This window comes from Dipodomys merriami, unplaced genomic scaffold (assembly GCF_024711535.1).
Source record: "Dipodomys merriami isolate MVZ:Mamm:240054 unplaced genomic scaffold, mDipMer1.0.p SCAF_62, whole genome shotgun sequence".
In the NCBI taxonomy this organism is placed as follows: Eukaryota; Metazoa; Chordata; class Mammalia; order Rodentia; family Heteromyidae; genus Dipodomys; species Dipodomys merriami.
In genome coordinates, this window is record NW_027206202.1 from 2,562,213 (window position 1) to 2,589,493 (window position 27,281).

At 49.4% G+C, this 27,281-nt stretch overlaps 2 protein-coding genes across 7 annotated transcripts in view; one reads left to right on the forward strand and one right to left on the reverse strand.

Annotated features, from left to right (window-relative positions):
• The window catches only part of Katnip (katanin interacting protein), a 117,666-nt gene extending 91,147 nt beyond the window's left edge, over window positions 1–26,519 (reverse strand). For 2 of the 3 annotated variants that reach the window (XM_070004279.1, XM_070004277.1), the window contains exons 1-2: window positions 26,434–26,475; window positions 1,438–1,493 (exon numbers count right to left, since the gene is read on the reverse strand). In XM_070004279.1, coding sequence (XP_069860380.1) covers window positions 1,438–1,493; window positions 26,434–26,440 — 63 coding nt within the window. In that variant the 5' untranslated portion in view covers window positions 26,441–26,475. Of the gene's footprint in view, window positions 1–1,437; window positions 1,494–26,433 lie in introns of all 3 variants that reach the window. The other variant, XM_070004278.1, reaches the window with a different exon arrangement.
• Window positions 26,520–26,681: 162 nt separating this feature from the next.
• The window catches only part of Gtf3c1 (general transcription factor IIIC subunit 1), a 53,382-nt gene continuing 52,782 nt past the window's right edge, over window positions 26,682–27,281 (forward strand). For 3 of the 4 annotated variants that reach the window (XM_070004285.1, XM_070004286.1, XM_070004288.1), the window contains exon 1: window positions 26,682–26,949. In XM_070004285.1, the coding sequence (XP_069860386.1) occupies window positions 26,696–26,949 (254 nt within the window). In that variant the 5' untranslated portion in view covers window positions 26,682–26,695. The remainder of the gene's footprint in view (window positions 26,950–27,281) is intronic. The other variant, XM_070004287.1, reaches the window with a different exon arrangement.

Here is a 27,281-nt window from a genome sequence, read left to right on the forward strand (position 1 = left end):
CAGCCCAAGCAGGAAAGTCCATGAGATTTTTTTTTTTTTCCTCAGTTGTAGGGCTTGAACTCTGGGTCTGGGCACTGTCCCTGAGCTCTTCAGCTCAAGACGAGCTCTCTACCACTTGAGCCATAGTGCCACTTCCAGTTTTCTGGTAGTTAATTGGAGATAAGGGTCTCACAGACTTTCCTGTCTGGGCTGGTTTTTAACTGCAATCCTCAGATCTCAGCCTCCTGAGTAGCTAGGATTACAGGCGTGAGCCACCAGCACCCAGCTTCTAAGAGGTTCGTATCTCCAATTAACTAGCAAAAATCCGGAAGTGGAGCTGTGGCTTAAGTGGTAGCATCCAGCCTGGAGTGAAAAAAAAGCTAAGGGACAGTGCCCAAGCTCTAAATTCAAGCCCTAGGACTAGCACATGCATGCACACACACGCATACACACACACTGTGAGGTCTTGTACTGGGCATGGTGGCACACACCTGCCACCCCAGCCCTCAGGAGGTAGAGGTAGGAGGAATGCAAGTTCGGGGCCAGCCTTACCTGTAAGTCCCTATTGCCACAAAACCAAAAACAACCAAGAAACAAAAAGCCTTCTCCAAAACAAGTCCTGCCTACTGCCCTCCAACCCCACCCATTGTTTTCTTTCTTCTTCTTTTTATTTTGGCCAGTCCTGGGGCTTGAACTCAGGGCCTGAGCACTGTCCCCTGAGCTTCTTTTGCTCAGGGCTAACACTCTACTACTTGAGACACAGCATCACTCCGGCCTTTTCTTACGTGGTACGGAGGAATCGAACCCAGGGCTTCATGCGTGCTAGGCAAGCACTAAGCCACCTTCCTAGCTCCTCTTCCTTTTTTTTTAATTGTTCATTTTCTCCATCCCCTGAGCATGGGCTGGCCCTGATGATGGCTCGCATTGAGGCCCCAGGCCCCAGCTTGACAGATGCCCCTTCACTTGAGGCGGGAGGGACACTATGGAAGCTATGGACCTGCAGCTGGCTGTCTCCTACTCTTGGATGCTGGAACACAGCCTGGGTGAAATTGCCTTTCTTGCTGGAGGCTGAGCCCGCCCATGGAGGAGAAGCGGGGCGCCCCGGCGAATCCCCCAGCCAGCCCTAGGTGACACCAGTCAACTACAGATGTTACCAGGGGCCCAGATCACAGCAGCTGGTCCTGGCCCATCTGCAGGTGGAAGCCCCAGGAAGTCTAAATGGCTCCAGAAAGCAAGGGTCTGAATGCCCGGATGCTGGTTCAAGACACAGGGACACAAAGCTAACTTATCCACTCTGTTGGAGAGTGTTATTTACAAGTGACACTGGCCGGCAGGTCCTGCTGTCAGCTCTCTTCTGGTCTGAGAGGGGAAAAAGGAAGTCCTGGAATGCCCATTCACCAAGCTGAACCCCTCAAGTCCTTTCAAACAGAGTTGTTTCCCGCCCCCCAAGTCTGTTACCTCTTTTCTTTCCTGGGAGCAGGATCGGATTCTTTCCAGCTTCCTCAGGGTCTGACCTGTAGCAGTTCAAAACAGAATCAGAGCTTCAGGCTGTTTGGGAACAGGGAGTTGAGTGCTGCAAAAGCTTTTTATTTGCAAACTGAATAGACAGGACCAATCATAATCAAATAATTTTAAGAAAATGTAGCCTATTATTATAATGGGAAAAATGGCCCACTTTTGAAATAGACCATCGGCAAAGAAAATGGTAATTCACACACTCATGTTATTTGACTATAATGAACACAGCTTTGGCTTTTAATCTGCAACATTATCTACACTCTGAAAGGGCTGACGGACCACGATTCTCCCCGTTGAATTACATTTCTATTAAATTGTTTGGAATTAGACAAAATGCTTTCCACAAAAATGCCTTCCGCTGTGTGCATACACATAAACTTTAATGGGTGCCAAATGGGTGCAGGGGGCGTGGAACCCCCAAACTTCCCACACAGGTGATGCTACAGATGTGAACTAGCAGCAATCACCCCTGTTATAGAAAATGGGCAAATTGAGAGAGAATTGTTGTTTTCCTTGGCAAATCTAGCATTTGAAGGGAGACCTTGATTCTGCAGGGAGTCTTGTTTAACGTCACTGTCATGGAGGAGTTGAACCACAGTGCTTTGGTTTTAAGTTCTAAAACCAGGAGGCTGAGATTTGAGGTTCATGGATGGAAGCCAGCCCGGATAGACAAATACAAGAGACCCTTATCTCTAATTAGCCATCAGAATGCTGGAAGTGGAGGTGTGACTCAAATGGTAGAGCACCAGCCTTGAGTGGGAAAAAGCTAAGGGACAATGTTCAGGCCCTGAGTTCAAGCCCCAGTACTAGCACATCACACACACACACACACACACACACACACACACACACACACACACACACACACACACACACACACACACACACACACACACACACACAGACACACGATATAAAATGGAGTCACTGCATACTGTTACTCTCACTGTATCTTCTAAGCTGCCCAATGACACGCTCAGGGAGCCATTTGTGAGAATGCTACAGCACGTGGCCTGTGAGCAGGGAACACTCAGAGTCAGGAGCAGAAGGCAGCTTGCTGAAAGGCAGGTAGTGGGGACTGAGTCTCCCCAGGCAGGAACCTGAGCTCTCAGTCTGCTCAACAAGAGATGGACTTCCTCCTCCTGACCCAGAACCAGCTAATCAGAATGGCAGACCCCAGGAACACGGGGTGGGTTCTGGGAGGCAGAGCAGAGAGAGGGCGGGCAGGGCTAATCCCGGCTGAGTAGTCAGAGCTATTTGCTGGGGGGTTAGACTCCTGGATGGAGCAGGATGCCAGAAGGGATGGATGTGAAATTGACTTCATGTGATCCAGTGACAACCACTCACAACGGTACGTGTGTGCGTGCGTGCATGTGCACGTACACACGCACGCACCTGTGTTCTTTTCCACTTTAAAACACAGAACTGGAAGCAGAGCTGTGGTTCAAGTGGAAGAGTACCAGACTTGAATTAAAAAAAAAAAAAAAAAGCCAAGCCAAGAATCCAGGGCCCTGAGTTTAAACCCCTGTACTGGCACCAAAAATATTTTTTTGGGGAAAAAAAAAAAAAAGAACTGAAGATTTGGCTGGCTCAAGTGGTAGAATGTCAGCCTTGGCCCTGAGTTCAACCCCTAATACCAGCATACACACACACACACACACACACACACACACACACACACACACACACACACACACACACACACACACACACGGCAACCCCTAATACCAGCATACACACACACACACACACACACACACACACACACACACACACAAACACACACACACACACACAAGGCAAGCAGCCTAGGGTTTAAGGGTGAGAAAGAACCCAAGCCAATATGTCTCCCTGTGATGTGCAGTAGGTTTAAAACTTGCTCTAATGTGAAAGCTTATTAATTTAAACACACAAACAAAACCAACCAACCCGAAGAGCCAAAGTCGAGGGCTCGGGAGATCTGGTTGATGAAGTCCTTGTGATTCCCGATGCTTTAGGAGCAGGAGCTAGAAAACAGCTCTCCCATTCCAATCAACCCCACTCTGGCTGTTGGCCTGAGGAGTCAGAGTAGACCCAGAGGCTGGTTACAGACACGCACAGTGGAAGGGATTGAGAGGGGCTAGACCAGGCTACCTCCCCGGCAGGAGCAGCACTGGGGCAGGTGAGAGATGGTGGGGCCTGAGCTGCAGGGAGGGGAGGGCGCAGGAGGGAAGCAGAACCAGTCCAAGCGATGGCACCAATCTGGCAAGGCCCTTCCTTTGTTGGTGATGCCAACGGCTAGGGATCCAGTCCCAGGGGACAGCAGAGCAGCTGTGGTCCCTTGGGTAAGGCACAGAATCTCTCAGAAGGCCAGTTACCCCAGATGTTTTGTTTGAAATGAGTGTTCAGCCGTACACGGATGGTTTATGCTTGTAATCCTAGCTATTCGGGAGGCTAAGATCTGAGGGTCCAGGTTCAAAAACAGCCGTGCAGAAAAGTCTGTAAGACTCTTATCTCCAATTAACCTCAATAAAAAGAGCCACATGTGGAGCTATGGCTTCAAGTTGTACAGCACTAGCCTCGAGCAAAAAAAGCTAAGGGACAGCACTCAAGTTCTAAGTGAAAGCCTTGATCCAGGCGCGTGCGCACACGTGCGCGCACACACACACACACACACACACACACACACACACACACACACACACACACACACACACACCGTTTATCTGAATCATCTCAGTGTTTGTATCTCATATCCTAAAATTCCCTCACATGAAGACAGTAAAATAAACCATGAAGGTAGAACATTAAAAAAAAACACACTAACACACAGCCCACAGAGTTTAAACTACTGAAATTTGAAAGCAGATCTCTCTCCTGGAGCTAATTAGAAGTGTCTTTATTCATTAAATTGGAAAATAATTTGCTTATTTTCCAAGGAAGATAATTCGCTCTAATTATGAGCATTTGTTACCTTACCTCCCTAGGAGGCTGCTCAGCCCCAGCCTCATACCCTGGAGCCAAGACAGCTGCCTGCTGCCACGGGCAGGCATGTGTCTGGTGACTGCCCTTGGCCTCTGCACCTCTTCCTCCCTGTCTCTCATTTATCCTCACTACACCTCAGCGAGGGGAGTTGGAAGACGTCGACATTAGTATGGATACATGCTGTTCCTCTGCATTTTACAAGGTGACATGCTTGCCTCGGCTTTGAGGCCGTAAATAAGGCCTGATGCAAAGGCTTCTTGTGTATCTGCTTTAGAGAATGGAAATGTGTCTGGGCGGATGAAAAGAGTAGGGGATGCAACGGGCTTTTGTAACTTATACCACTGTTCTTCCATTGGTGATCACAAGGCTTTTCTTTTTGCCTTAGGTTTCTCCTCCGTGATTGGGGGTGACATTCCCATTTTTCTCTGCTCTGTGTAGATGATATTCATTGTTACAGCTTTGAGGGAGAGGAGACATGGATGTTAATTTCTGAGGCCAGCAGGCAAGGGAGAATCCTTGTCAAAACCACCCTTGACAAGGAGAATTAAATACCTATCAAGTACAGCATAGGACACGTCTATGACTATTGTAGACTAATGTGTGGATTCAAATCCTGGGCAAATGTAAATGTGGACTGTGTGCGCTGGTGGCTCACGCCTGTAATCCTCCCTATTGAAGTCTGAGGATCACAGTTCAAAGCCAGCCCGGGCAGGAAAGTCCAGGAGACTCTTATCTCCAATTAACTATCAAACAAACAAATGAACAATAACAACAACAACAAAAACAAAACCAGGGGCTGGGAAGGTGGCTCAGTGGTAGAGTGCTTGCCTTGCATGTATGAGGCCCTGGGTTCGATTCCTCAGCACCACATAAGCAGAAAAGGCCGGAAGTGGCGTTGTGGCTCAAGTGGTAGAGAGCTAGCCTTGAGCTGAAGAGCTGAGGGACAGTGCCCAGGCTCAGAGATCAGGCCCCACGACCAGCAAAAAACAAAACAAAAAACAAAACAAAACAACCCACCCTCCCCCCAGGAACTCAAGTGGTAAAGCACCAGCTTTGAGCACAAAAGCTCAGGAACGGTGCCCAGGCTTGAGCTCAAGCCCTAGAACTCGCATGTGTGCATGCCCACACGCACACACGTGCACACACACACACACACACACACACACAGAGTATGTGACACTCTTATCTCCAATAAACCAGCAAAAAGCCAGAAGCAGAGAAGCAGCTCAAGTGGTAGAGCACTATCCTTGAACAAAAAGGCTAAGCAAGAGTAGGAGACCCTGAGTTCAAGCCCCAGTCCTGGCACACACATACAAAAAGTATGTGCAGGGCCGAGAATGTGGCTTGGTGGTAGAGCGCTTGCCTAGCATGCAGGAAGCCCTGGGTTTGATTTCTCAGCACCACATAAACAGAAAAGGCCAGAACTGGCACTGTGGCTCAAGTCGTAAAGTGCTAGCCTTGAGAAAAGAAGCTCAGAGACAAAGACCAGGCCCTGAGTTCAAGCCCCAGGACTGGCAAAGAAAAAAAAAGAAAAAAGCATATGCAAAATACCATTTCAGGGTATTCTTAGTTATTCATATTGTAACAAAGGCACTATGAACTGTAACTAGGAGTCCAGGGACGCCTAGCCAGGGTTACTCTCATCAGTCTGCTTGCAGCACAAGCCCTCCTTCCCATGATGGGACAGTGTCTGCCAGGGTCAGAACCCCACCATAGAGCAAGGACTGAGCTCACATAAACAGGTCCCCAGGCTCTGTAGCCTCACTGGCCTGCAGTTGCTGCTGTTCTGCCCTTAGGTGGAGCTCTAGTCCACACTGCTGCTGTGGACCTAGAGCCACATAAAGGGAGAATTGGTAGGTGGGGGTTGGTGGCTCAGGGGAGGGGGGTTCCAGAGATATGGACCAGACATGCAGTGCTCTGTAAGTAACCCTTATTAGAACTCTTTTCCACTTTCAAGCTGGGCTTGAGTCTCTTTGGGCTATATATATGGTGTGTGGGCCACACCAGACGTGGGCCACAGACTAACCTGCTAGCTCTCGCTTTTTAATTTATTTTGTTCTTCGCACTAAAAATGGAATACTCTTGCTTTAGATGAACAGTATAGTTCTCATTGATCAAAAACAAACAAAAAATAGATGAGAAACAAATAAATCAAGGGTGAGCAATTAACCTGCTTGTTCCTGGTCACAAAAATGTACCTTGGAAGTATCAGGGCTCAAGAAGTGCCAAACTGCCACCATCACTATCATCACCACCACCATCATCACCATCATTACTATCTTGATTTTTGTTTTTTGTGGGTCCTGGGGCTTGAACTCAGGGACTGAACGCTGTCCCTGAGCTCTTTTTTGCTCAAGGCTAGTGCTCTACCATTTTCATCCACAGCGTCACTTCTGATTTTCTGGGAGTTAATTGGAGATAGGAAGTCTCACTGATTTTCTTGCCCCAGCTGGCTTTGAGCCACGATCTCAGATCTCAGCCTCCTAAGTGGCTAGGATTATAGGCATGAGCCACCAGTGCCTGGCTCTTTGATTTTGTTTTGAGAGGACTTTTAGGCTGTGTTGAGAGTTGCACGCAGGGCCTCGTATTTGCAAGGCAGATTCTCAACTACTTGAACCACAGCTCCATTCATCATCATTACTACCTTCTTCATTACCTTCACCACCACCACCATTACTACCATCACCACCACCATCACCTTCACCTTCATCATCACCAACACTATTATTATTACCATTGGCATCACCACTATTATCACCATCACCACCACCATCAGCTATCACCATCATCGCCATCACCCCAGTTGGCATTACTGATGGAGCTCACCTTCAGTCAAGGAGGGGCATGCTCTAGGCTCCAGGCTAAGTACATACAGCACCTCCCTCCTTCCCACTCCTCGATGCACTGAGGGTGCTCACACCCCCAGCCCCAGAAGTAAAAATGAAAACTTGCTAATGTCACCCAGCTGGTGGATCAGGGAGTGCTGACTGAGCCCCAGCAATGGGGCGCCAGAGACCAGCCCTCCAAACCACAGAGCATCGCTGTCCCGCAGCTAGCTCACTGAAGTCTAGTAGGAGAATAAAGGCAGATCAAGAATGTGCTGGAGCTGGGAGCCTGTGGTGCACACCTGTCATCCTAGTTACTCAGGAGGCTGAGATCCGAGGATCTCGGTTCAAAGCCAGCCTGGGTGGGAAAGTCCAGGAGACTCTTATCTCCAATAAACAGCAAAGAAAGAAAGAAAGAAAGAAAGAAAGAAAGAAAGAAAGAAAGAAAGAAAGAAAGAAAGAAAGAAAGAAAGAAAGAAAGAAAGAAAGAAAGAAAGAAAGAAAGAAAGAAGAAGAAAGAAAGGAAGAAAGAGAGAAAGAAAGAGAGAAAGAAAGAGAGAAAGAAAGAGAGAGAGAGAGAGAGAGAGAAAGAGAGAGAGAGAGAGAGAAAGAGAGAGAGAGAAAGAGAGAGAGAGAGAGAGAGAGAGAGAGAGAGAGAGAAAGAAGAGAGAAAGGAAGGAAGGAAGGAAGGAAGGAAGGAAGGAAGGCAGGCAGTCAAACAAACTGGAAGTGTGGCTCAAGTGATGGAGCACCAGCTGGGAATGAAAAGGTTAAGGGAGGGCTGGAGGCCCTAAGTTCGAGCCCCAGCATGGTGAAGGGCTGGGGGTGAATGTGCTGGAGACTATTTGCCTTTCAGAACTCTTTCTGGGATCTGTCTTTCACGGTGCTGTGAGCTCCAAGCCATGGATAAGGAGATTAGAAGAAAGGCTTCCCGGTGGCAGGCGGGGCCTGCCTGTCCGATGGCTTTATGAGGTGCCAGATGAGGGGAGGCAGGTTTCACTGGGGCCTCTCCCCTCGCCAGGCTTTGGAGCCCACGGGTAGCCAGGTGAAACCCACCCTGGCCCCCCATCCATCCCACGGGTGCAGGTCAAAGGACACCCTGGTTCCCCGTGGGGTAACTTATTTCTTCTGCTGTCTCAGTGTGAGGGCCCCTGGGGCACCTGCTTCTTCTACCTCCGCAAGGCAACGTCATTTCCACCTCATGTCCATGGCAGACATCCCACCTGCGCTGGCCACCAGCAGGGGTCTGCAGCCGCCCTGGCAGGGGCTGGGAGACAACACAGCTGTCAATGTCATTGCTGGGAGCCGCTGCACAGCTTCCGTGCCCAACCCCGCGCCTTCTCCTCATACTCTACACTTCATAGTGTTTCCTTTACTTATTTATTTATTCTTGTCAGTCCTGGGGCTTGAGCTCAGGGCCTGAGCACTGTCCCTGAGCTTCTCTTACTCAGGGCTAGCACTCTACCCCTCGAGTCACAGCACCACTCCCGGCTTTTTCTGTGTATGTGGAGAATCGAACCCAGGGCTTCATGCATGCAAGGCAAGCACTCTACCACTAAGCCACCTTCCCAGCCCTGTCTCCATTTTTTTAACTGTGTTTTTTTTTTTTTTCCTTTTCTTTTCTTTTTTGGTACTGGGGATCAAACCCAGGACGTTGCACTTGCTAGGCAAGAGCTTTGTTGCTATATCCCACTCCTAAATTGTTTTCATTTTTGAATGACTTATTTGGATCTATTTCTCACCCAAAAAACCAAAATGAGCAACATATTAACAGTTCCAAGGAAGCTGACACCAGTAGCTCATGCCAATAATCCTAACTACTCACAAGGCTGAGATCTTGAGGGTGATGTTGCAAAGGCAGCCTGGGCAGAGAAGTGAGTCTCCATCTCCAATTAACCAGCAAAAAGCTGGGCTAGAGGTATGGTTCAAGTGGTAGAATCCCAGCTTTGAATGGAAAAAGCTGAGGAACAACACCCAAGCCCTGAATTCAAGCTCCTGTACTACCACAATAAGCAACAACAACAACACAACGGGAGACGAGAAGAAACGCAATAAACTTTCCCCTCCCAGGCCTAGAGGGGACACAGACTGTCAACCCGAGGCGGAGTGACCTCTACCACCCGCGGGGCCTCCCAGAGTCTCCAGAAGAGACCGCGGGATATTTTCAGAAGACAATCATCACTTTTTAGAGAAATTGATCTGTAAAGGATGAGAGATAAGAATGGAGGACAAAATGTAGCGTCTGGAAATGGAAACAAGTTTCTGAGCGAGACCAGCAGCCTGCGGGTGAGCTGAGATTTTACTTAAGGGTGAAGGTTTTAAGAAATGTCTAGATAAGATAGAGAAGGCAAAGGAGACAGGAGGAAAGAGGAAAGCACAGCCGTGTCTGGACAAGTCATGGGAGAAGCATGTGTCCATCCTAACGCAGATCGCCTGCCAGCCTTCGGCAAAGTCTTCTGTGAATAGTATCTCCCACTTTCAATTGCAATGCTGCTGGCTCAGAGAAGTAAAGCAAGCTACCCAAGGCCACACAGCAAATAGGGGAAGGATTTGAGACAGCCTGGCTGCTATCCCGCTACTCAGGGTGCTTTACCCACTGCCTGCCTACCTGTGTACCCCTCTTCAAGGACAGGAGCACCCCCAAATCCACCTGTGGTGCTTGTATACATGCAGATCAAGTGTAGGGGGGAGGTGGCAGGGCGGGCTGCAGGGCTGCTACCTCACCTAAGGGCAACTTCAGTGTTCTGTTTTGTGCAACTTCAGTAATGTTTTGTACTGGTCCTTGAACTTCAAGGCCTGGGTGCTGTCCCTGGGCTTTTGTGCTTAAGGCTAGTGCTCTACCACCTGACTCGCAACTTTTTGCTGGTTAGCTGAAGAGCCTCATGGTCTTTTCTGCTCTGGTTGGCTTTCAACCATGATCTTAGCTCAGCCTCCTGAGCAGGGTTACAGGCGTGAGCCACTGGTGCCCAGCAGCTATGCGTATCTTGACAGCGTGGACCCCCTTCCAGTTGACTTAAGGACCTCCCATCAAAGTCACAGAAGTTCAATAGATAAAGAGCAAGGCTGAGAGGCAGGGAGAGGCTGGCTTACAGCTCAGCTCCCAGCCCGCCGCAGATGTGTCTCCAGGCAGGCCTGGGCCTGTAAGTTCCATTTACTGTGGGAAGCAGGGAACAGTGTTGCAGCCACACTCCCTTAGCACTGGCCATGGAATTCTAACTCCAGGGCCCAGTTTACAACTGTTACCCCCAGCAAACGCTTCGTGCAAAGGCCCCTTGCAGACCCAACAGCAGCTAGCAACTAGAAATGATTGTTTATAACTTGCTCACTGGTCCTTGCTTGGTTGAGAGAGAGAGAGAGAGAGAGAGAGAGAGAGAGAGAGAGAGAGAGAGAGAGAGAGAGAGAGAGAGAGTGCTGGTACTTGAACTTAGGGCCTGAGCATTGTCCTTTAGCTTTTTCCTTCAAGGCTGGTGCTCTAACATTTCAGCCATGGCTCCATTTCTGGCTTTTTGGTGGTTAACTGGAAGTAAGAGTCTCATGGGATTTCCTGCCCAGGCTGGCTTTGAACTATGACCCTAAGATCTCAGCCTCCTGAGCAGTGAGCCACTGGACTGCCCTACTTTTCTTCTTTCTTTTTTTTTTTTTGTCGGTTGTGGGCCTTGAACTCTGGGCCTGGGCGCTGTCCCTCAGCTCTTCAGCTCAAAGCTAGCACTCTACCACAGCGCCACTAGCTGAGCCACAGCACCACTTCTGGTTTTCTGGTGGTTTATTGGAGAAAAGAGTTTTATGGACTTTCCTGCCCGGGCTGGCTTTGAGCAGCGATCCTCAGATCTCAGCCTCCTGAGTAGCTAGGATTACAGGTGTGAGCTACCACCACCCTGCTTCTTTCTACTCTTTTCCAATAGCTGCCTTAACTGTCTGTCTGGTCTATCACCAGAACAATATTAGCCTGGATTTTTCCCAAGGTGACCAAATAGGAATTGGGGGTGTGACTCGATAGCATTCTGGTTGCCTAACATGTATGCACTAGGTTCCATCCTTAGCACTGAAAACAGACAGACAAAAACCATGGATGCCAAATGACAAAAGCCAGATGTGGTAGTGCATGCCTAGAATCTCAGCACTTCGCGGAGCTGAGGCTACCTAGCAAGATCCTGTCAATAAAACCCAGCCTAGCCGGCTAGATCCCCCAAACACATTCGAGTGTAGCAGAGAATCCAAGCCCTCAGGCTCTGCTATTATCTGGGCTCCACCCCACAGGCTTAGACTCCCCAGTCAGCTCCCTCTCCCTTCTCCTCTCCAGTCCCCTATCTGCCCCAGGGCCTAGGCAGGTTACATTCCCTCTTCCCAGAGCACTCCCATCTCCGAGAATTGCCAGACTCCTCCAATCAGCTCTCAGCTTACACAAACCTGCCTTTCCCCCCCACCCCCCAACTCACCCTCAGGCCCCGGACTTTAACCTTCTGCAGAGCGTTTATCTGACCATTTTCCCAGGAAAGTCTTTCTGTCCTATCTGCCCCCAGGCTGCTGTGTGGCTTCTTTACACCTGGGCGGGTGTAGAGAATGTAGCCCTGCGTGCAGAATGAGCCACAGACTCATCCCTGAATGGGCAAGCTGGAAGGGACCGCAGGCACAGCTATGAATGCAGTGAAGACGTCTTCCCCTCTGCCAGGCGCCGCGCCGTCCTCACCCCTTCCCCAGCTCTCTCTGGGATGGCAAAAGGAAATACAACGCGGTAAGTTTGATACTCCATTGGAGATAATTGGAAAATATTGATTCCTTTCCATTTGAAATAGTAAAGCGAAGTAAACGCCACGCTTCTGTAATCTAATCAGTGGCCTGGGTGACAACATACTTCCCTGCCCGAAATGGATGGGGAGCTATCTTCACATTCATCACCGAAGCTCCTCGACTCGCCCTGCCTCCCCCTCCCACCCCAGTGCACTACACAGCACACAGGAGGACTCTGTACTTGTGAAAACACACGTGCATCCAAGTTCAAGCACCTTTAGAGCATCTATATTGCCCCTTCCTCCCCCCCTCCCCCCAAGCCCCAACCATCTGCTGAGCTGCCTTGAAAAAATATGGGAAGTAGTACCAGAGAGCTTTCAGAGTTCTAAGGAAGTAGAGCTGGGTGTGGTAGCACGCGCCTAGACTTCTAGCGCTCAGGAGTTGAAGAGGTGGAGACCGGAGGTTCAAGGGCTGAGGTCAGTCAGTCTGGGTGAGAACTTGTCTCAAGAAAACAAAACAGGGCTGGGAAGGTGGCTCAGTGGTAGAGCACTTGCCTTGCATGCTTGAGGCCCTGGGTTTGATTCCTCAGCACCACATAAGAAAAAAGCCGGAAGTGGCACTGTGGCTCAAGTGGAGAGTGCTAGCCTTGAGCTGAAGAGCTGAGGGACAGTGCCCAGGCCCAGAGTTCAGACCCCACGACTGGACCCCCCCCCCAAAAAAAAAGAAAAAAAAGAAAAAGAAAACAAAACAAGGAGCCAGGCCAGTGATTCAAACCTGTAATTCTAGCTACTCAGAAGGCTGAGATCTGAAGATCTTGGTTCCAACCAGCCCAGGCAGGAAAGTGCATGAGACTCTCTAATTAACCAACAGAAAACCAGTAGTGGTGTTGTGGCTCAAAGTGGTAAAGTGCTAGCCTTGAGCTAAAAGAACTCAGGGGACCTGAGTTCAAGCCCCACAACTGACACCACCACCCGCCCGCCAAAAAAAAAATGGGAATGTGAGAGAGAGAGAGAGAGGAAGGAAGGAAGGAAGGAAGGAAGGAAGGAAGGAAGGAAGGAAGGAAGGCCAGGCAGGCCAGGCAGGCCAGGCAGGCCAAGGCATAAGTAGCTCACATCTATAATCCCACCCAGGAAGCTGAATCTGCGGATTGAGGTTTGAAGCCAGCCTGGGTAGGAAAGTCTGTGAGACTCTTATTTCCAATTAATCACAGAAAAAGGCAGAAGTGGATCTGTGGCTTGTGGCAGAGCACTAACCTTGAGAAAAAAAGCTCAGGGGCAGTGCCCAGGCCCTGAGTTCAAGCCCCAATACCAGCATACAAAAATAAGTCCAATTTGGGGCCTGGTGGAGTGCTTGTTTAGCAGGTGTAAGATCCTGAGTTCAAACCCTAGGACCAGGGCTGAGAAGGTGGCTCAGTGGTGCTTGCCTTGCATGCATGAGGCCCTGGGTTTGATTCCTCAGCACCACATAAGCAAAGAAAAAAGCCAGAAGTGGCGCTGTGGCTCAAGTGGAGAGTGCTAGCCTTGAGCTGAAGAGCTGAGGGACAGCGCCCAGGCCCAGAGTTCAGGCCCCATGACCGGACCAAAAAAAACCAAAGCAGTACCACCACCATAAAGGAAAACAAGGCAGCATTTGAAAACTGGGCATGTTGACACATGCCTATAATTCTAGCAACACAGGCAGGAAGAGCAAAGCCCCTGGCCAGCCCAAGTAGAGTTAGTTAAGACCATTTCTAAGCCAGGTGCCAGTGGCTCATGCCTGTAATCCTAGCTACTCAGGAGGCTGAGATCTGAGGATTTCAGTTCTAAGCCAGCCAGGGAAGGAAAGTTCCAGAGACTCTTATCTCCAATTAATCACAGAAAAAGCCAGAAATGGCACTGTGACTCAAGTGGTAGAGTACTAGCCTTGAGCAAAGGAGCTCAAGGTCAGTGCCCAGGCCCAGAGTTCAAGCCCCCCCCCCACTTTCCCCCAAAAAAGACTGTCTCTAAAAGCACAAACAAAAGGCTCTTGAATAGCAAAACCTGTGTTCCAGCCCTAGTACCACAAGAAGTCCGAATTTAACATTCCCACCCCCATCGCTGCCCAAGTCTAGTACGTCTACTCCCAACTTCTGTTCCCTGGCTCTCTGTGCAGAATCAGGAAGTGGGTTGGTGAACTGAGCCACAAGAGGAAACAGGGAGAGAGGGTGGTCCTTTACCCTGGGGTGTGTGCGTGCATGCATGTGTGTGTGCGTGTGTGTGCGTGTGTGTGTGTGTGTGTGTGAGTTCTAGGGTTTGAAACCAGAGCTTGGGTGCTGTCCCTTAGCTTTTTTGCTCAAGGCTGATACCTGATCATTTGAGCCACAGCTCCAGCTCTGGCTTTTTGCTGGTTAATTAGAGATGAGTCACTTGGACTCGTTTTGAGCCTCAGTCCTCGTATCTCAGCCTTCTGAGTGGCTATGATTACAGGCGCAAGTCACTGGCATGGGGCAAAGGGTCTCAGTTTTACAATGCAGAGTTCTGGATTCTTGTGAATGAGGGACAGATCTGACCATGCAGGGCCCTGCCTGGCCACCTTAGGAGACTCTGAGGGAAGCAGCCAGCCAGATGGCAGAGGCATCTCGCATACTGCCCACCTTTTCCAAGGGCCTCAGGTCAAGTCCAAATAGACAGAGAAGTTTCTCCCTATAGCAGAAATGAGATGGACGGTTCAGGTGTCTAGCTGAGAGCTGTCATCTTCATCCTTGTCATCATCACCACCACCACCACCGGAAACACATTAACTGCCTTCACTCAATGCCAGGTCCTGATCAAAGGGCTTTAGGCATCTAATTCTCACAGCTACCCACGTAGATAAAATTATCATTGTGTGTGTGTGTGTGTGTGTGTGTGTGTGTATGTGTGTGTGTGTGTGTTTGGATAGGGTCTCCCTAGGTAGCCCAAACTGGCCTAGAACTCTAGATCTTCCTAGCTCAGCCTCCAAAAATGGGATTCTAGGCATGAACTACAACATCTGGCTATCCATTTGCTAGACAGAGTAGGTCACGTGCCTTAAGAAATTGACAGTTGTTGGGAATGGAATCCTAGCTATTCTGGAGGCTGAGGTTCAAAGCCAGCCTGGGCAGGAAAATCCGTGGAGACTCTTATCTCCAATTAACCACCAGAAAACCAGCAGTGGAGCTATAGCTCAAAGTAGTAGAGTGCTAGCCTTGAGCAAAAGAGCTCAGGGACATCGCCTCGTTTAAGTTCCTGAGTTCAAGCCCTACAGCCAACAAAAGAAATTGACAATCCACAGATATCTTTCTGAAATTGAATATCCCTGTGTACATTTGGATGTGGAAAGGAGCAGCACCTGAAATAATTTTAGCCCAAGACATCATTTGTTATCTGGACCAGCAGTCCTCCAGATTTGTTACTCCTGCATGGGTTCCCTTCAAGGGGTCGAGGTACTTGAGGTTCCCCAAATGGGATCGTGTCCCCGATCTGCCAAGTGCTGCCAGCTCTAACCTGGGACTGTAGGTGGGTTTGCAAATGTATCTAAGTAGGTTGGGTTTCTTTCCTTCTCCCTTTATTTAACTCACTCCCTTCCTCACTTTCCTTCCTTCCTTCCTTCTTTTCTCTTTTTATTTTTTCTTTCTTTCTTTCTTTCTTTCCTTCCTTCCTTCCTTCCTTCCTTCCTTCCTTCCTTCCTTCCTTCCTTCCTTCCTTCCTTCCCTCCCTCCCTCCCTCCCTTCCTTTCTCATGGCTAGCCCTCTACCACTTGAGCTACACCTGCACTTCTGGCTTCTTGCTGGTTAACTGAGGATAAGAAGAGTCTCATGGACTTTTTTCCTCTATCCTCAGACCTCAGCTTCCTGAGTGATTAGGATTACAGGCATGAGCTACTAGCACCCAGCCTCTGGTTTTAGTGGGAAAACAAAGGAAACCCGCAAGCTCTTAGAATTTAGAACTGTGTGGCTGTCCCTGCAGGTGACCATTCTATCCCTTCCTCCCTGCCTGGCCCATCAAGGAGTGGAGGCCGGGAGCACGTCTGACTGCACAGGGATGGGTGTGCGGGGAAAGCAGGTGGTAGCTGGAAAGTCGGGGAGAGGCTGCAGTGGTCATACATGGAGCTCTGCCAAGGGTGTCACGTCTGGGCTGAGCTGTGTCTGAGAAAGGGAGGAAGTAAGCAAGGGGCTCTGGGAACGGCTCTGAGGCTTGGCCCCAAGAACCATTTCGGTCTACTTTATGGAGATTTGCCAATAATTTACCGGGAGACAAATAGGCTAATCTCTTTCCCGGTTAGAGTCAACCCAGAAACCATTTGTGTGCCAGGCCTTAGGCATGCAAAAGAAGGAGAGAAGCCAGGCCTTGGTGGCTCACACCTGCAAGCCTAACCACTCAAGAGGCTGAGATCTGGGGTGCTTGGTCCAAAGCCAGCTGGGGCAGGAAAATCCAGAGACTCTCATTTCCAAGAAACCACCCAAAAAAGCCCGAAGTGGACGTGTGGCTCAAGTGGTAGAGCACTAGCCTTGGGACAGCACACAGGCTCTGAGTTCAAGCCCCAGTACTGGCACACACCGTGCCAGTAGAGTGCCTTCACAGAGGGAGAAACGTACAGGCAGAGGCACAGCTGTTGCAGGGGTGGTACCTGTCACCCTGTCTATAGGCTGAAGTGACGTGAAAGGCCCCGGCTGGCAGAAAGCACAGCATGGGTGAGGCAGGGACATGGGGAAGAACAGGCTTTGGCCAAGCCAGATGGCTTGGGCAGGGTTGAAATCTCAGCTGCTGAGGGAGGCCAATACACTCAGTGCCAGACACAGGCCCTTGACGACGGGCCCAGAGCCCTGAGCAAGAAGAGGCCCAAATCACCATCACGGGCCCAAAGTCTGCTTAGTTCTATATGGCAACATGGCCAAAGATCTTATCGAGGAGCCTAAGCCTAGATTTCTTTGTGAAGTCAGTGGTCAGTGTGTGTGGGGGGGGGGGGGAGAGGAGGGGGGAAAGGAAGGGAGAGAGGGAGAAAGAGTGATTGAACTCACAGCTGGGCACTGATTCTTAGCTCTTCTGCTCAACGTTAGCCTTCTAAAACGTGAGCCATGTAATTCTGTCCTTTTGGTGGTTATCTGGGAATAAGAGTTCCACAGAATTTTCTGCCTGAGCTGGCTTCAAACTATGATCCTCAGATCTCAAGTCTCCTAAGTAGTTAAGGTTACAGTCATGAACCACTAGCCTTGAAGTCCCAGCTTTGTATATGGAAAGACTCATCTACAGACCAAACCCAAAATAAAACCTTAGGGCAGGGCAATAACAGTTTTATGAGGAGTCTGGGATTGGGGGACTGCTGCCCCAGAGCTGTTCAAGTCAGGGGGATCTGTCTGTGCACAGCTATTACAAATGCAAAGAGCCACAAGTGTTTGCACCCCATGAGACATGCGGCTCAAGACTTTTTTTTTTTTTTTTTTTTTGGTCCTGGGGCTTGAACTCAGGGCCTGGCACTATCCATGTCTTTTGCTCAAGGCTAGCCTCAACCACTTTGAGCCACAGCGCCACTTCTGGTTTTCTGGTGGTTCACTGGAGATAAGAATTTCATGGATTTTCCTACCCTGCCCGTGATCCTCAGATCTGACTCCTGGGAGGCTAGGATTACAGGCTTGAGCCAGCAAGGCCTGGCAAGACTTTCCTATTTAAAAAAAAAAAAAAATTATTGTAAAAATACTGTACAGAGGGGTTACAGTTACATGAGCAAGGTAATGAGTACATTTCCTATCAAGCATTGTTGCCTCCTCCTTTGTTTTTCCCTACCATCCCTTCCTTCCCACCTCCACAACTACACTCCCCCCCCCCCTTTGTTTTTCAACAGTGTCTTGTGCATCTCATTGTTACAATGGGTCAACCCTGTATCCCTATTTAAACATTTTGTTTTTTTCCCTTCAAGACTTTTCCTATTCTTGTAAAAGGAGCTCAGCAAACAGCCCCAAGCTCCTTCCAGCTGGCAGGACCCCCACCCCCCACCCCAGCCTTCTACTAAGGAATAGAGGCAAGCACAGGGCTTTAGCTCTGGGAGCCAAGGATGGGGGTTTGCTCATTCTGTCCTGGAACCTTTGACCTCTTCTTCCACAGCCCAATGGGAATGCCAGGCCTTAGGCTCACCCCCACCCATGGGGACAGCTAGCTCTGCTGTCTTTGAGCTGTGCTGGCTAAAATTAGCACCAGCACAGTGCCACGCTGGGCTGTCCTCATGGCAGCAGTTGGCAAACTGACTCTGTAAAGGGCCCAGCTGAAGTATTAGTGGCTTTGTGGGCCATGAGGTCTTTGCCAAGGTATGAGGGCAGCCCTTTCCTACAGGGATATGAATGGGCACAGCTGTGTTTCAATAAAACTTTATTTACAAAGGCAGGCAATGGGCCAGAGTGCTTTGGGAAAGAAATGACTTTTACAAATGTGATGGGAGTGTGTGTGTGTGTGTGTGTGTGTGTGTGTGTGTGTGTGCATGCGTGCATGTGTGTGTGTGTGTGGGTAGTGGTATACTGGTACTTGAACTCAGGGCCCGAGTGATGTCCCACAGTTTTTTCACTCAGGACCGGCACTCTACCGCTGGAGTCACAGCTTTACTTCGGACTTTGTGGTGTTTAATTGTAGAGAGAAGTGTTTCATGGAGTGTTCTGCCTGGGCTGGCTTCAATCAGCAATCCTCAGACCTCAGCCTCCTGACTTGCTAGGATTACAGGTGTGAGCCACGAGTCCCTGGCTTACAAATGTTTTCTTCTAGGTACTGCCATGTTGGGTTGGAGGCATTTATCTTTTTTTTTTGGGGGGGGGTCCAGTCGTGGGGCCTGAACTCTGGGCCTGGGCGCTGTCCCTCAGCTCTTCAGCTCAAGGCTAGCGCTCTACCACTTGAGCCACAGCACCACTTCCGGCTTTTTTTCTTTCTGCTTATGTGGTGCTGAGGAATCGAACCCAGGGCCTCAGGCATGCAAGGCAAGCGCTCTACCACTGAGCCACCTTCCCAGCCCAGAGGCATTTATCTTTACAGTCTGGTCTTATTACCAGACTATGGACGTTTTTCTGGAGGCTAGCCTCCCCCTATTTCAGATAGGATGACATTGTACAGAACAAATACAGTCCGTGGGAGTTTCAGAATCGCCCAAGTTAATATTAGAGCAGGATACAGAGGGAAGCTGGCTGGTGGGCTCTGCGGGGTGCTGCAAAGATACCACCCCTCTAGGCCAACCCCTTCCCTCCCAACAGCGGGGAATTATTCCCACACAGAATCCTGCTCCTGGGGTACCAGACTTTATTGAGGTTTTCCAGAAAACACCACAATCAGATATTTAGGAGAAATCTGCCAATGTTTCAGTTCCAACAACTAATTCAGAGATTAAAGAACTGATGTTATGAGCTAAATTAACTGTCTACAGGCTGATTTGACCAGGAAGTTGTTTTGGTTGCAACCTCTCATATGAAGAACTGATCTTCTTTTACATTTACTGTTACACCTATTTTTTTTTTTCAGATTTTCTTTTTTCAGTACTGGGGTTTGAACTCGGGATCTTCAGCTTGCTAGGCAAGTACTCTTATCATTTGAGCCATGCATGAACCTAGCCCTTTTCAGTTTAGTTTTTTTTTGAATAGGGTGGTTTTTTTACCCAGCCCAGCCAGGATCAACATCCTTCTATCAACTCTTGCACAGCTGGGATGGCAGGCACACACCACCATGTGGAGCTTTGCACTGGATGAAGTAGGGCCTTATGAACTTTTTCTTTTTCCTTTCTTTTGGTCAGCCTTGGGGCTTGAAATCTGGGCTTGGGTGCTGTCTGTGAGCTTTTCAAGCTCAAGGCTAGCACTCTACTACTTCAGCCACAGTGCCACTTTCAGCTTTCTGGTGGTTCAGTGGAGATGAGTCTCATGGGGACTTTCCTACCCTGGCTGGCTTTGAACCCGTGATCCTCAGATCTCAGCCTCCTGAGTAGCTAAGATTACAGGCCTGAGCCACTGATGGGCTTCAAGAACTTTTTCTTGTGACTAGCCTTGAAATCTCCTCTCAATTAGGGAGGTTGGATTATAGGCTTTTTTCTTTTTGCTTATGTGGTGCTGAGGAATCGAACCTAGGGCCCCATGCATGCAAGGCAAGCACTCTACCACTGAGCCACCTTCCCAGCCCCAGCCCTGGATTTTTTTAAACAGCTCTTCTCTCTCTCTCTCTCTGCTCTCTTCTCTCTTTTTCTTTCTTTCTCTTTCTTTTTTGCCAGTCCCGGGGCTTGAACTCAGCCTGGGCTCTGTCCCTCAGCTCTTCAGCTCAAAGCTAGCATTCTACCACTTGAGCCACAATGCCACTTCCAGCTGGCCTTTTCTGTTTATGTGGTGCTGAGGAATTGAACCCAGAAGAGCTGAGGAAGCAAGCCCAGGCCCAGAGTTCAGGCCCCATGACCGCAAAAAAATAAAAATAAATAAATAAAAAATAAAATAAAATAAAATAAAATAAAATAAAATAATGCGGAGTCCCTAAATAACATCCATATGGAAAAACAAGCACAGTACAGTGTGCAAAATTCCTGTCCACTACGGTGACAGTGTGAAATGCAAAGAAATAAACCAGATGGAAAAGAGGAAGGGTTGGAGGGACTGGGGGACAGTGAGGAAGGAAGGGAACAGAGGAAGGGAGGGAAGTAAGGTGGGAAGAGAGGCAAGAAGGAAGGAAGGGAGACAATAGAGGGAGGGAGGAAAGGAGGGAACAGAAGAGAGGGAGGAAGGTAAGAGGGAAGGAAGGAATTGGAGGAAGGAAGGAAAAAAGGGGAGAGGGAGGGAGGGAGGGAGGGAGGGAGGGAAGGAGGGAGGGAGGGAGGGAGGGAGGGAAGGAGGGAAGGAAGGAAGGAAGGAAGGAAGGAAGGAAGGAAGGAAGGAAGGAAGGAAAGAAAAAAAGGGAGGGAGGAAAGGAGGGAGGGAAGGGAAAGTGCCAACAAATAGAAGCTAAGATTCCAGGTTTTGTTTGCTTGCTAAATGCTTGGTGATTTTTCCAGTAAAAGAGCCAGGTGTCCCAGAGCCCAGGCAAACAGCACACAGGGCAGAAGAGGAAAGATGCACCGACAGCACACTAACAGCAAAGCCCTCGGGATCCTACCATGGTCTATTTTGCAGTTTGGAGTTATTTGGACAAGCCAGGCTAAATTTCATCTTGTCATTATTAATTCTTCCAGAAAGTTTGCTAAGCAAATGAACAGTATAAACGGGAAGTGTTGAATATTTGCTCTGGGGGCAGCAAAAGCAAGTGAACAATTTTTAAATTCCCTTCTAATTATACTGATGTGCTGAACTTTTGTCTAATTATTATGTTCCCCAAAACCTGAGTGGAATTTCTTTTCTAAACCATCTCCCTAGAGGGAACTTGACTTTAATGCAAAGGTGATCAATTCCATGGGCAGGTGCCTGCCTGTAAATAAAAAGGCAGATGTGGGCTTCATTCTAAACAAAGAGAGAGCAATTACCAAGATCCCAGTGCTGGTGACTCAGACCTATAATCTTAACTACTTAGGAGGTTGAGATCCGAAGATTATGTTTCAAACCCAGCCCAAGCAAGGAAGTGAGACACATCTCCAATTAACCACCAAAAAGCCAAAAGTGGAGCTGTGGCTCAAATGACAGAGCATCAGCCTTGAGTGAAAAAGCCAAACAAGGCCCCAAGTTCAATCCCCACTTCTCTCTCTCTGTCTCTCTGTCTCTCTCTCACACACACACACAAATACAGTTAGTTGCCTAGAGCTTTATCTGAAGTGACTTCTGTTCTACCAGCAGCTTGAGAAAAGGCTGCTGGTTTACAGGTATCCACACCCTCGCTACATTCTCCTGATTGCCAGACAGTGTACTAAACACTTTCAGCCATGACTTTAACAAAGCAGGCTTCACCATCTTTTATTGACAAGAAAACTGAGGCTCACAGATGAACCTCAAAGATTCCAATCTACAGCCCTTCTCCCAACCCAGGAGTGTTAATCGTACTGCTCCAGAGACTGCCAGGATGGGCCCCAAGTCAAAAAACCAAGAGAAAAGCTCTAGTGTTTGCAGAAGAAACCAGTTTGTCCAGTTTGGGGTCACTTGTTCCTACATGAGCTGAGGAAATGAGCCATTGCCCTAGTAAGGCAGCCTTGCTCTATTTAGTTGACTACAATCAAATTCATTAAGGCATATTTTGCTCTAACCAATAGATATGTCTCTATAAATATTTGAGAGAAATCACGGTGTGTGTCTTTTTGTTTGTTTTGGCCAATCCTGGGGCTTGAACTCAGGGCCTGGGCACTATCCCTAGTTCCTTTTGCTCAAGGCTAGCATTCTACCACTTGAGCCATAGCTCCACTTCTGGCTTTTCTGTTTATGTGGTACTGAAGAATTGAACCCAGGGCTTCATGCATGCTAGGTAAGCACTCTACCACTAGGCCACATTCCCAGCCTGGTTTTAAAATTTGGAATGGTATCAGGGCACTGGTGGTTCGTGCTTGTAATCCTAGCTACTCAAGTGGCTGAGATCTGAGGATGGAGGTTCAAAGCCAGCCAGGGCAGGAAAATTCATGAGACTCTAAATCTCCAATTAACAACCAGAAAACAAGTGGGCGCTGTGGTTCAAAGTGGTAGAGTTCTAGCCTTGATCAAAAGAGCTCAGAGACAGCACCCAGGCACTACATTCGAACCCCACAACTGACAAAAAATAAAATAAAATTGAATGGACAATGGGATTCCCTAAAGCTTAAATCTAATCTTAGGGTAAATAATGCTTTCTTAGACTAAAGGTTTCTTTTCACAACCAATTTGTGTTGTGTGTAGGCCTGCATGTGTGCATGCGCTGGTACTGGGGTTTGAACTCTGGGCCAAGGCTAGAGCCTCAGGCTGTCTTTTGGCTTCTTTGTTCAAGACTGGCTCTCTACCAATTGAGTTACACCTCCACTTCCAGCTCCTTGGTGGTTAAATGGGGTAAGTCTCATGGACATTCCTTACTGGGATGGCTTCAAATATCCTTAGATATCAGCCTTTGGAGTAGCCTCCTTTTGTAACCAATCTGAAAACAAAGAGATTCTTTCACGAGACTGTATCATGCTTTCAGTACAGAGATGGTCAGCAGCCGGATGGAACAACACAGGCTTCCTGGAGGTAGTCTGCAGCCCGATTTCTGAGGGTGTTTTGCCTCCAGTCTTGTTTTTTGCTGGTTAATTGGAGACAGAATCTCTCAGATTTAGCCATCTGAGTAGCTAGCATTACAGGCATGAGTCAATAACATCCAGCCTTAGGTATTGAAATTTTTGAAAAATCTCAACCTATAATTATATATTTTTTCAAAGTATTTTTACTTACATGAACTACAAGTGATGAGTGATAGATACTCAGTTAGGTATTTGGTGGGTATTTTCTTAAATGAAGAGAGCCTGTCGATTCAAGAAAATATTGACAATACTGACAGTATTTGTTGCTAATGATTAAAAGATGTTTTCAAGCGAAAATAGTGGAAAACTTAATTCTACTACTTTAATAGTTTCCCCGATCTTAAGTTCTTTTTAAAAATCCAAATAGGTAATGATGTTAACTGGGCCACTGACATTAGGTAATAACTCTTCCAATGGCACCTCTTGATGGATTTGTGTAACTTATTGATTTCACATTTTCCAATTGACCTATGGCTACTATAGCCAGTCAAAAGGCAGGAAACACCAAAGGAATTCCTCTGTGTGAGGCCAAATCTTCATAACCTATGAGCTCACAAAAAGCTGGCACTAGAGCAGGGAAGGTGGCTCAGTGGTAGTGTGCTCGCCTTGCATGCATGAGGCCCTGGTTCAATTCCTCAGCACCACATAAACAGAAAAAGTCAGAAGTGGCACTGTAGCTCAAGTGATGGAGCGCTAGCCTTGAGCTGAAGAGGGCCCAGGCCCATGAATGACAAAAAAAAAAAAACCACCACCAACCACAAAAACAAAAACCCAAAAAGCTGGCATGCCAAAATGAGACTCAAGCTGTTTTCTATTATGAAGAACATGGAAGAGATTTAAGAAAGCAAAAAAAAAAGCTTTTTTTTTTTTTTGGTTGGTTGTGGGCCTTGAACTCTTAGCCTGGGCACTGTTCTTCAGCTCTTCAGCTCCAGGTTAGTGCTCTACCACTTAAGCTACAACTCCACTTCTGGTTTTCTGAGTGGTTTATTGGAGATAAGTCTCACAGGGACTTTCCTGCCCAGGCTGGCTTTGAACTGCCATCCTCAGATCTCAGCCTCCTGAGAAGCTAGGATTACAGGTGTGAACCACCAGAGCCTAGCTAGCAATACCACTCTTGCAGTGGGAAATATATCCATTAAAATATTTATATTCAGAAGTAAATGGGTCTGTTATTTTTTTTTAATAAATTAACTGTTTAAAGACTTTCTCAGTGTTGGTGTTTTTTTTTTTCTTCTGGTAGTAGTTGAGTCTGAACTCAGGGCTTTCTACTAGCTCAGCTTGCTGACTGACTGACTACCACTTGAGTCATACTTCCAGTTTTTTTTTACTGTTTTTGTCGGGTGGGGGTGTGGGACTTGAACTCTGGGCCTGAGTGCTGTCCCTGAGCTCTTCAGCGCCAGGCTAGCACTCTACTACTTGAGCCACAGCGCCACTTCTGGTTTTCTGGAAGTAAGAATCTCATGGATGTTCTTGCCTGGGCTGGCTTTGAACTCAGATCTCCGCCTCCTGAGTAGCTAGGATTACAGGCATGAACCACCAGCACCTGGCTTTACTGGTTATTTTAAAGACAGAGTCTCACAGACTCTTCTTCCCTATTGGCTTCAAACTTCAATCCTCTGGTTATAAACCTTCAGACCAGTAAGGATTATGAGTGGGGCACAGCTCAGGGTTTATTTCTGATAAACATAGCTGGAACACACACAAAGCTCTGTGTGTGTGTGTGTGTGTGTGTGTGTGTGTGTGTGAGAGAGAGAGAGAGAGAGAGAGAGAGAGAGAGAGAGAGAGAGAGAGAGAAAGAAAGAAAGAAAGAAAGAAAGAATGTGCCCCCAGCTCAATAAAGCTCTTTTAAGCGTGGAAGAGCTAAAGATGACTGCAGGCTTAAAAAGTTTAAGAACTGTTGTTTGATAGCTACTTTACATTGACCTTTCCACAGGGTAAAATGCCAAAAGCCATTTGTGTAGTGTCTCCAAGTACAGAGGGCAAAGGTGCCTTTTAAGCACAAGACACAATGGTCAACAAAAAACACTGGGGGTGGGGAACAAGTAAGTGCCTATACTTCCAGCTACTCAGGAGGTGGCGGGAAAAGGGAGAAAGATCAAAACCAGAGGCCCTCCCAGGCAGAATCACTAAAACCCTATCAAAAGGAAAGAAAAAAAAGAGGGAGAGAGAGAAACTAGCACAGCAAAAGTGACTAGGGAATGGCTAAAGTGACAGAGCTCTTGCCTAACAAGTGAGAGGCTCTGGGTTTAAACCCCAGTACCTTTCGAAAGAAATCCAATCCCTCATCCCCAACACCCCCACCACCACACACACACACTCCATTTATGGGAATATAAGAGCCAAAAGTGAAATTTGGAAAAAGGTCTGGATTCTATCACAGACTATACCAGTCTCTGGACATTAGCCTTTCCATTTGCAAAGGGAGAGATCAGAGAAGCCATTCGACATCAATGATGTGTTCTAATGGGGGGGGGGGGGGGGGAGGTCCCTCCGTGGCGGCCCAAGACGACCACTGGCTGCAGGTTGATTGGCTGCAGTTGATCGTTTTGAGAAATGCTCCAAGGAGACGATTGGCTGGAACTTGAAAAGGGAGCATCTCCTCTTTCAGATGGGGTGGGGACTGACTTTCAGCCGCGGCCTCCTTAGACCTGACCCCGCAGACGGAGTGCATCAGCAAGCTCGGGGAGAAAGGGCCCCCTCCACCATTCCTCTCGTCATCTAGGGGCATCTGGGCTCCTCGAGTCATTCTGCCATTCTGCTGCTGGCTTGTTGGCGGGGGAATCTGGGCAAGACACTTAACTCCAAGGAATCGGTTTCCTTCACTGTAAAACAACGTAACGGTGCCCCTCAAAAGTACTCAGGAGAGTTGCCCGGGTGTGGGCCGGGGCGCGCCCCGAGTTCCCGGCCCGGAGCCAGACTCTCTCTAGACGCGGGTTACTGACCGCCAAAGCACCCGGGGGAGAAGAGAGCGTTTTCTGAGCTCCCCGAGTCCCCAGGTCCCCGCTTCTGCCTGTTCCGCAGAACCCATCACTGAACGTGCGTCCAGAACCGGGGTCCCCCGCGACCTCGGCCGGGCAGGGAGGCCGGTCCGCGGCCGCCCCTCCACGCCTCCGCTCCCCGTCCGACACGCCCAGCCCGCCCTTTCCCTCACGCCGGACACCACCACGCGGCCGACGGCCATCCGAGAGGCCTACGGCCTGGCATCCCGCCTCGGGAGGACTCCAGACGGACGAGAGGATAACCGCCCGACCTCCCGGTGGGGCCCGAGGACACTCACCGTCCATCCCTACAGGTGGCGGTTCCGGGTGCTCGGACCGGAAGTGGCTCCTACAATGTTTGCAGTTCCCCTGGTTACAGCGGGACTCCCCACCAATGGCGGCCGAGGTCCAACTCACGGATCCCGCCCCTACGCGCGTGACGTCACCTCGGCGCGCGACTCCTCCTCCTAGTCTGCGTCCGACCCGCCTCCCCGCGCCGCCGATCGTTCTGCGCAGGCGCCCTGAGTCGGGAGAGGGTAGTTCTCGGGCGGCGAGGCGCGCATGCGCCCCGGGGCTCTGCCAACTGAGGCAGCCATGGACGCGCTGGAGTCGTTGTTGGACGAGGTGGCCCTGGAGGGACTCGATGGCTTATGTCTGCCCGCTCTGTGGAGTCGTCTGGAGACCCGGGTGCCCCCCTTCCCACTCATTCTGGAGCCGTACACGCAGGAGTTCCTGTGGCGGGCCCTGGCCACGCACCCGGGCATCAGCTTCTACGAGGAGCCTCGCGAGCGACCCGACCTGCAGCTCCAGGACCGGTCAGCCTCCAGGCCGGGGGCCCGGGCCTCGGGGGCCGGGGGGCCGGCGGGGAGCGCGGGGGGGGGGGGCCCGCGGGGCGCGGGGGCCGCCGGGCACGCGGGTCTGGAGCCTCCCGGGGCTGGCAAGGCCCGGGAATCTGCTCCGGTAGGGCTTGGTGTCCCATTACGCCCGGTGCGGTGGGGCTCGGGACGGAGCGGGACTGGGGCCCTGGGCGGGGCGTGGGGGCGGGGGGGGGTGCTGGAGCCCCCAGAGTCTTTCCTTTACATCCGAGCAGGAAGGCCCGATCAGGGATCAGGGGTTGGGAGCGCCCTCAAAGCTTTGTGAGGCATTC